General features: G+C 27.8%; 1 protein-coding gene across 4 annotated transcripts; it reads right to left on the bottom strand.

Moving 5' to 3' along the window:
* Positions 1 to 194: 194 nt before the first annotated feature.
* Positions 195 to 8,977, bottom strand: LOC114122802 (sodium- and chloride-dependent GABA transporter 2-like). 4 transcript variants are annotated; one of them, XM_027985567.2, is made up of 12 exons: positions 8,960 to 8,977; positions 4,987 to 5,180; positions 3,201 to 3,335; positions 2,957 to 3,085; positions 2,488 to 2,860; positions 2,291 to 2,423; positions 1,963 to 2,201; positions 1,687 to 1,903; positions 1,452 to 1,604; positions 1,127 to 1,330; positions 879 to 1,049; positions 195 to 762 (listed from the first exon to the last, which is right to left on the bottom strand). In XM_027985567.2, the coding sequence occupies exons 2-12, from the start codon at positions 5,177 to 5,179 to the stop codon at positions 607 to 609; spliced, it is 2,103 nt and encodes a 700-aa protein (XP_027841368.2). In that variant the 5' UTR covers position 5,180; positions 8,960 to 8,977; the 3' UTR covers positions 195 to 606. The 4 variants fall into 4 exon arrangements, with proteins under 4 accessions (XP_027841368.2, XP_027841366.2, XP_027841367.2 ...); XM_027985565.2 differs by lacking the exon at positions 8,960 to 8,977 and adding an exon at positions 8,220 to 8,607; XM_027985566.2 differs by lacking the exon at positions 8,960 to 8,977 and adding an exon at positions 7,735 to 7,833.
* Positions 8,978 to 10,727: the final 1,750 nt, after the last annotated feature.

The following is a 10,727-nucleotide window of genomic DNA, read 5'->3' as shown; positions in this document are numbered from 1 at the left end:
TCATCGTTCAATCGTTCACCGCTAATAGATAGAATGATGGAATAATGGTACCATATGTATGCAATATAAAGCATATTAGCTACCTATTTGTTAAATGTACATAATTTACAATACACTGAATAACACGCCATATTATATTTTACCGTTGTATAAGTATAGTTTATTTATTTTAACAATACAATGTACTGTCTAAATAATTTTTATATTTGTGAATTATTTGTTATACTAACATTTTGCGAACAAAATCGATAATAATAAGAGACTACAATACTGTATGATTCCCACACAATTTATTTTTTGCCAATAATCATTGGTCAATACAACAAACAGTTTACTTCAAGGGAAAAAACATTATTGCATAATGCACCAGCGATTTGCACTATATAATATTAATCATATAAATAGTTATAATTATTTAATCAATATAAAAAAACACTAACTATCTTATAAATCGACTTTTACAAATAAAATACAATCTTTTATGTCAAAAATATATAGACTTTTGTTTTAGTGTTAACTATTTGAATTCATAAACAAATACCTACAATACTTCTGTAATGTAAGAATAATGGAACATTAAACGCTATAGTTAACTAATATTGGTGTTCATATGTTTTTACTATCATTATTGTCACAGTATACCAACGTGCTGCATTCCATTAATTGTATGTTGATTCTCCTATCAATGATATTTTTAGTTTCTTTTTTTATCTTAGTTCTGCATTTGACTTCTGGAATAGGCGTAAAACCTCGTTCGAGCTTCTAAAAACATATTTATTATTTAACAAAACAAACTTATATATTTATTAGTTATACCCAATATAATATATTAGTATATTATACTATGCTAGGTACCTATGTGTATTTAACAATCTTACTTGTCTTAAAGTCCCCGATTCCGTCATTAAATAATAAACCGCATATAGTGGTATCCAAATCATAGAAATTAACGATATTGTTATTCCCAATCCTTCGCCCCACCATGGATATGTATAATGATTGCCATACTTAACCGGTTCATACTTGATGATGAAAAATATAAATACTGTCTGTAAAATATTAAATTTTGATTTTATATTATAACGTTAGGTGTATTGTACAATATATAAATATAGATAAATCTTACAATCATGACGAAAGGTGCAAGATACACCCAGCAGATGTACCAGAATAAATTTGGTCGAAAACCAAGCATCTGGTTGACACATTCACGAAATCTATCAGCTCCGAAAAACCATGAGATAGCTATAGTCTGAAAGAAACATACCCAAAGCAACGATATTCCCGATGCCGAGTATGTATCCATTAATTGAAATATGTACATTCCACCCTGAAATATAAATACAATTTATTTTATATATTTTTTTCTTGAAAAAATAATATGTAATAAAATCATTATATTAATTCTAAAGTGTACGTTATAATTCAATTACAATTTTAAATTTACTTACGTTAGTCACCATGGACGAACTTAACACAAACATACCTATACACACCAACAATGTAAAAGTTTTTCGTTTAGCGTGTAAGTATTTAGGCCACTTATCCGTCAGTCCAGTTATAAACGATTCGACATTGCAAAATTCACTATCAATACCAATCATCTAAACCCGATAAATCAGAATGCATTTTTTTCATAATTAAGCATACGAAAATTCACTCAAGTAATTAATCTGCCATACCTACAGCAAGCATGACGAAGAACACAACTGCCCATATCCTTGCTCCTGGTAACTGAAGCACCACTTGTGGATAAGTTATGAATACTAAGCCAGGTCCACTTTCCACAACATCGCTAACCGTAGCTCCCTGGGAAGCAGCAATAAAACCTAATATGCTGAATGTTATTACACTGGGTATGATAGACGTGAGCGTGTTAATAACACAAGTTAATACTGCATCCCTATAAAATAATTTTAAGACATTCATATCATTATTCATTTTATGATGAAATATTCCTACCTATAACAATTGTGATGAAATCTATTGAATGATCCAAGAGCTGGTAGAGTGCCAACGCCGACACTATAGCCAAAAAATATTTGTGTTGTTCCTTCTATCCATGTGTCTGAATTCAAGAGACTTTCCCATCTTGGAGTTATCAAGTACCTGATACCTTCACCAGCTCCTTCCAGCGTCACTGCTCTAATTAGTAATGCTCCCATTATTAAATATGGAAACATAGCTATGAACCACACTATCTATTTATCATTAAAATAGTACACTTCCTTAGATATTTCAGATTGTTATTTAAATTGTTTATCATACCTATTACTTATTAGTTTATTACCTTTCCACTCTGGCTGAGACCTTTGCCCAAAATGATATAAATCAAGATCCACGATACTCCTAATAAGCACAATAGTTCCCATTGCATTCCTCCAATATTTTCAATACCACTAGTCAGCATGAGCACTCTTCTCCTACAAAAATATTCCAACCCATGAAAATTTGGAAAAATTGAACATTTTGATGCACTTCACGCACTCCCAATACTCTTCAGCAGGTGTCACAGTCGTTACATTGAAACAATTTCGAAGTTGATTCATAAAGTCAACACCTTGTTCTGGACGAAGGACAGACGAAATATTTGTTCCTATGTCGGTGAAGTTTAATGAAACATCGGCATATGATAACGACTTGATAGTGTGACAAAATCCCGTTAGTTGACCATCGTTTTTGAAAATATTTCTTTGTAATTCATACGTTTTATTGTTATACATTTTATTCCACGAATCTATATTGCGATTGAGCGTTAAAGATGTATTAAACATACGTTTTATTGTATCCGTACTAAAATGCTCGTGAGTCATATTAACACTATTTGGCTTAAAACAATTTTCTGTGTTCCACCAATTGTCTGAAACAAAGATTACGAATTTGTCATTTTAATATTTTGGTTTATTTTAATACAGTGAATTTTAAAGTAATTTATTTAATAAATTTTAGTTCTTACTACAACTTTCCCACGGCAAAGTCGGATATGATATGAAGCAACTTGCCAAGTAAAAAAATGTCCATGCTACAATAACGCAATAGTACACATCCAGTAAGAAAACTATAGTCATCGTAGCATAACCAGTACCTAAACGACATATAAATCCATATTAAAACACTTATAAAATTGAGTAAAACAAATAGAATAAAAATTAAATTATAAAAAAATATTTTTTTTTATTATTCAGAAATACGATATTTACCAGAAAGTATTGGACATAGCTTTCCAACCAACGTCATCCCACCAGAACCCAAATACTGTCCGATAGCCACTTCTTGAAAAAAAATCGGTATTCCACAAAATATCATGGCTATAAAGTAAGTCACCAAAAATGCACCTAACATATTTTGAATAGTACCATTAATATAAATAGTTATAATAAAATAATATCTTAATCTAAATAATACATTTTTTTTTTTTAATATTATAAATTCATAACAATAACAATGCATTGTTAATTTTGAAAAGTAGTGAAAACCATTTTTAAATTTTATAACATAGGTACTTTAATTCTACTACAATTTATTATAAAAAAAACTTGAAATATTTGATTCCGTAAATTAATTTTTAAAAATTGTTTCCTAAAGATACACTCTTAAATAAAGTTTAACTAGAACTGATTTTATTTTCAAACATTTTTTTATAAATCATCGAAGTGCCTATTATTGCTTATGAAAAAACAAACACTACCGTGAAATAAGTAACTAATATAGCTAGCTTGTAAATTATCGTTGTAGCCGTATTTGAGAATATTACCTTCATTACCTAGGTAACAATCATCAACACTAACCATTTACATCCAATACCACTAAAATTCTTTTCCATTGGAACGCTGACAAAAAAATTTCATATATTTTGAAAAATGCAGTAAAATTTCAGTTGGTGTTCTCATAAAAAACATTTTTCTTTTAAATGTTGCTTAAACATTTAAAAATAAATAGCACTTCATAATACAATTAATATACATATACGATATACTATTAAAGTCATTAGGCTTTATATTACTTGTACCTATTTCGCATGTTATATTGCTAGTGTTGAGTTTTTATGTTTTCATTTCAAAACTGTGTAATATTAAAAAGTTAAACTTTAAAACATTAGCTAATTAAAAAACCAAACAACACGTGATAGCATTGCTTTTTATTGTAAATAAATCTAACGTTTTATGGATCAATATTTCTATGTTGTTAAGTCTGCGGTAGAATAGCATAATACAATATCTATATGAATAGTCGGTTTTCAACTGTTAATAAAAATGTGATTACACAGTCACGTGTATATTCGGTTATACAATTTATTTATAGTTATAATTTATTATCAATGATTATTTTAATTTTAGTATAATATATTAGTATTTATTAGTATTTATGTTTTTTTTTTTTATCAACGTCCTTTAAACATATGAGTACGTATTTTAAAAATAATTTTTAAATAGTAATTAGTCCATTTACAACGAATGAATATACAATCTAACTATTTTCTATTATTAATGTTAATATAATAGTAATAAGACTACTTAGTAATTAATAAATAGCAAAACATTTTTTATAAAAATGGTATTATACTATTATAATTATTATTTCGATCAATAGAAAAATAGTTTGGCACTAAATAATATTATTATAGTTGTCTTATTTATAAACTAATTAGTTTAAATATAGTACGAAATATATAACAAAGTAAACAGATAAAAATTTTCTTGAATTTCACTCACAGTTTAAATTAAAATTAACAGCTAGATTGTAAAATATAACTATTATTAAATATAATGCTATACTATAATGAAATAATATGCTATTGTATAGTTAGATTCATTCGATTTATAAAGAGGCGCTTCCTTAGCCCCCTTCCCTAGTGATATAAATGAGTTCTTTGCATAAAAGATAAATAAATACTTCGGAATAGAGAAATGATAACAACAACTACACATAAAATATAATGAAGATTTTAGTTTAAAAAAAAAAAAAATTAAATAATCAATAACTTACCCCCGCCATGTTTGTAGCACAAGTATGGAAATCTCCACACGTTTCCTAAGCCAACAGATACACTAATACACGAGAACAAAAAGTCAAGTTTGTTACCCCATTCCTCTCTCTGTTCCCTCTGTGGTGACTGTGGTGATGTTGGTTGTTCATATATTATGTTCAGTTTACTACATTTTTCTTCTACGTCTAACATACTGAAATTATGTATTAAACGTTAAAACATATTTACTATACAAATAAATATTTATATCTATTTATAACATCAAACTAATGTTAGATTTTTTTTTTTTAAATAATCAAGAACCGCTAAAATTATTGTTTAACTATCACTAAATATTTTAATTAACTATTTTAGTTTATTAAATAAAAGAAGAGATACGAGAAAAAAATTATTACCGTGCACTAATATAATTGAAGAATTCAAAATTTTTTTGTGACTATCTATTAAATAGATATTAAAAAATTGTATTTTAAATATTAATTTTACTTTATTAAAATGATACTAATTTTATTATAATGTAATAATACGAAGTACTATACAAAATTTAACAGTCAATCAATCAATCATTTAACATGTTTAGTGATATAATTTTGATGCAAATACTAAATACAATTTGTTTTAATCTGTAAATAATAGATATAACTATAAAATATAACGAAATCGGTTTCTTTTTTTCATTAATAATAGTTACAGAAAATAGGGTAGTTGTATTATCCATCATGAAATATGAAATAAACTACCTACGCCCACATTTTACTTTCAAGGTGAATGAAAAGTTAAAACAATATACAATCATGAGTTTGACATGAATAACAATATTATCGCATAACTATAACTTTCTATGTTGTCACCATAATAAATTACAAAAGTAAACAACTAAACGCGTATTTGAAAGAAATTTTTCCAAAAATTCAATCATGTCATTTTATTCTTAAATGTTTACTTATTACTTATTTGAATTCACATATTTTAAAGTACCTAACCCATATTTTTAGTCTCTAGATTAGTACAGATTAATTTGATTTTTTTTATAATATAGGTTATAGGTATTAATTTATTATACAAATTACTTTTATATTAAGCTATAACCGTGAAATAAAATGTCCTGAATTACCTACCTGAGATTAGGTATATATAGTTTAAACGGAATCAAGGTTAAACATTAATAATTCAAAAGTTAAAGTTCATAGGAAAATAAAAATATTTTTTTCGATAACTTTTACTTTACTAATTGTTTTTAACTTTTTAAGATTTGCTAACTACCAATTTAATAATTAACTAATACATTTTTTTTTTATTTTTATATCAAAATGTATTAAATGTTATGTTGTAACATTACATTTAATAGAGGAGCATAATGAACATGGAATATTTTGGAATTTTAATTTACCTACCTAATTGAAAGTCAATATTAAATTATTAATTATTAAATTATTAAATTAATATTAAACTGCATCAACCATAATTTTAATTTTAACTTTAACTGTTATTTTATTTTGAGATATAAGTTATTAACTTAAAAACATATGTATCTATTGACTATTACAAATTATTAAAATATATCATCAAAATGTAAAATGTTTTGTTACATTTTTCATAAGCTGTGGATAAAAGTGTATCTACATTCTACACATTTGATTATTTTGATTTCCGTATAAAATGAATGTAATAATTTTTAAAATTAACTTTTGTCACGCAAGAAATAGGTACCATATTAGTCTTTTACGACATTTTTGATTAGTTTATTCAGATAATTTGTGAATTATATTTGTTCAAATGTTCTATACTCCAATTATTGTGTGTATAAAAGTGGTAGTTTAATAAATAGTTTTAATATTTTCTATTTTATTCAAATTGTCATACAAATATAAGTATAAATACTAAATCTGTATTTCAACCATACAAGACGTGTACACTGTACACATTGCACAACTAGGTCCATAATATCAAATAAGGCAATTGAAATAGAGTAGACGTTTTCCAGTCTAAATAATTGATATTTTATAACAAAGCCTTGATATTTTAATTAAACGCACTTTAAAATTATAATGACCTTTCTTTTATAATACTCAGTATCAATGTCAATAACAGTTATTAAATGTCGAACAGGGACTTTTCTATTTTTTTTTTTTTTTTTAACCAATTTATTAACAGTTATTATTTAATATAATATTTTAAACTATGTATTTTAACTTAATGTGAGCGATGTCTAATATACGAGTGAGTGATTAACTTGACGTATGAAGTATAAAATATAAATAAATTATCAATGTAATAATCGTCTATAAATAGTGGTTGAGGTAGTCTTTGTTGATTAGAAATTAAAAAATAACAGTTTACTAAAAATTATTGATGATGTAAACAAGGGGTCCAGATTCAGCCGCGAACTCAACTATGAGCGATAAAAAAATTTATCAAAGAACAAGTGTGACATAATATAGTTATAGAGTATAGACAGTTATAGTAAATAATATAATTAGGATAAAATGATTAATTAAATTGTATTGTAAATTCTTTGTATCTTTTTGTAGGACTACCTATTACATTAATTGTAATGCTAAATTATGCTTTACGAATGTCGAGTAATTACGAATCAAATTGTAATAATTTATTTTTACTATTATTATTATTATTATTATTATTATTATTATAACTGCGATCATGCAATGATTGCCAATGTGGCCTCCTATTATTTGGCGTATAATCTAAAATGGTAGGTAATTAAAATGTATTGTGACTGTACGTACATTGATGATCTTGTTTATCTCTTCCATCGAAAATAATTATTCAATGAGTAATGTAATAATGTATAGATGAACAAAAATACCGATTTCATGTAAACAAAAAAAAAAATACTACTATATCGTATATTCACCAATAATTATTAGACAATTTCAATATAATAAGCGTTAAGTATAAGAAATAGGAATGTCAAATTTAATATTTTTTCAACGAATAGTCTAGTTTCTAATTCAATAATTTAGAATAATTTTAATGTTTTATATACTTCGTTCTAATCGTTCTTTTTGAACCGACAAGGCGACTTCCGTGTTATTATAAGACATTTAGATATTAAATATAGTATCTAACCGTAACTGTATATAAGTACTACTAGTCTACTAAAAATATTATTTAGATAAACATATTAAGTACCTATAAAATATATAATATTATAATATATTGTGTTCAGTAAAAACACTAAAATCAATCTGTACAATATTAATATACGTACGCAGAGCGATGCGATGAGTATGATATATATATATCTGTGGTGAACGAGTATATTGCTGGTATATAATAATATATTTAAGCGTGACGAAATGAAATTTTGAAAAAAAAAAGACAGCACTGGAATGTTTGAAAACGGGAAGGAAAAATTGAAGAAAAAAAATCAAACGTTTTTAATTTTTATACTTTTCCATTTCTCGATTCGAACTTGCACCGTTGCCGCGGCCGTCGGCGGACGATTATAACATATACTTATCCGACCACCCCACAAACATGACTGCGGGCGCGCTCGGACGAACTTTTGCCGTCCGTGCTGCGCGCGTATCCGTAGTCGCCAAATTAATGCGCGTTCCTCGCTACATCGCCGAGTGTCGCTCACGGTTAACTATAGTACTATACGTGTACAACACGGGTTTACTTGGTCGTGGTTCTAAAATTGTTATGGTGGGTGTTAACTGCTAATAATTTGTTCCATAAGAGGTACTTAAAATGTATAATATATAACCTCCGAGAAAGTACAAATCTTCAGCATAGAGCATTGTTAACGTTTAAGACTAGTTTCTTTTGTATAGGACAAACATTTCGTTAGCTAGTATCTACAAACCCTTCGAATGCTAAATAACTTAGTAGACATTTTAACACCGTTAAACTTAAATTTTAATTCTTAAAAAACTAGGTCTAAAAATAATTAATTTTAACTATTCTATATCATAGGGTTTCTGTTGTCTTTAATATTCATATTACCGCTTTGATATTGATGACCACGAAATCGAAGAACATATTTTAATTCTTCATCGATATTTTTTTCTATTTTGAAATACTTGTTTGACATTATTTTGTATTCGGATTTTTAAGCTTATTTTCAAGCGCACGAATTAAATTTTTTGACATTTTTCATCACGCCAAAATAACCTAAATCTAGCTTAGAACACTATAAATGAATTTTCAAAGACTTAAAGGTCTTGTGTGTATACAAATATAATGGTTTCTAATGAAATTTAATACAAACTTACTTTGTAAAATAAGATGAATTTTTATAAATTTATAAAATTGTTTTCTTCAATCACACGAAAGAAACTAAACAATATTTGTGATATATTTTTCTTCGTCGGCATTAACGCGTACATCTTAATTGTTTAATATCACAATTATAAAAAAAATGCAAGTACGGCGGTCGATTTAAATCCCAAGCGCGACCGTCGTATTACGGCGTAGTCATAGATTATCACGAAAACAGAAAAAGTACTTCTATACTTATAGGATGTGGTCAGTGACGCGTCAGTGGTCGTATACAAACATTTTGTTTGTTTTGTTCGATTTGTTGATCACGTGAGTTCGGAATGTTTAGACAAACAGCTATTTAGAGGAACGGTGGAGTCCGATTAACCTAGCGAGTCCTGTTGTACAAAAATAGTCTGACAAAATCGCGTCTTACCTGCAGCATAAAACGCACTTAAAGTATGCGACCCGGTATACTCGCCGTTACATAAAGTTCAAGCGTAGCGCACTCGACCGTGATTTATAAATAGACGTTTAAAAGTCACATACGGATGGGCAAAAATCGTTTTACATATAATGTGTTTAACTGTCATATCGTGTATAAGTACACAGTGCTATAAGCAGCGATTTCGCAGTCGTGACCGTTGCGGTTATCTATACGGTTGTCTAGGTCGATAATATAATCGTGATCGTGACGATTATCACGCGCGACATGAGTTAATTCGGTTCTCCGTAAATCGACCTATGTTAAGTCGCACTTGATAAAATATCGATATCAATGCACGGTCGCTTATTGAATCATTTATGTCACACTAAATCTCATTACGAATTTTGAAGTGTCACAAAAACAAAAATCAAAATTTCAAAATCATAATTTTGAAACAAGATCGAAACTCGCGCCCTGTGTACGAGTGACGCATATATAATATATATGTATAGGTTGTTAACAATCTAACGTGTAATAGAGACCTCTAGTTGTTATAAACAATGTTTTTAAGGCTCGTTTCAATGTATATCAGACGTAATTTTTCGAATTTTTCGCCAGAACTTCTATATCACACAATGTCTATTATTAAAACGTTGCGATTTGTTTCGGCGCCAAACCCGTGGAGTACAATACATATACATATATATATATTATATATACATACATAATCGCTGACGGGGAAGGTCACGGCGAGGATTTTTGGCGTGGTAGTACCAATATATAATATTATATATTATAAGGATTCGTATGTACTATATATATACACGCACGTAGTAATTAATTTAACCCCTTGCACACACGATGCACATTATACGTACTTATATAAGTATAGTTTAATATCATCCACCTTGAACTCTGTGGGATTATGCTTCTTCAAGTGTTCGTCGTGACCTCATTTTTTATTATTATTATTATTTTAATTTAATTTCATGTGATCGATTATTATGTGATGTGATGATGTACAAATTCGCTACTGCCACCCCATCTATAATGTATAGACTATGATGTCATGACCCCATTATCATC

The sequence above is a fragment of the Aphis gossypii genome, chromosome 1 (genome assembly GCF_020184175.1).
Source record: "Aphis gossypii isolate Hap1 chromosome 1, ASM2018417v2, whole genome shotgun sequence".
Lineage (NCBI taxonomy): Eukaryota > Metazoa > Arthropoda > Insecta > Hemiptera > Aphididae > Aphis > Aphis gossypii.
The sequence above is the reverse complement of the archived record's forward strand: the minus strand, read 5'-3'. Positions and strand labels throughout refer to the sequence as shown.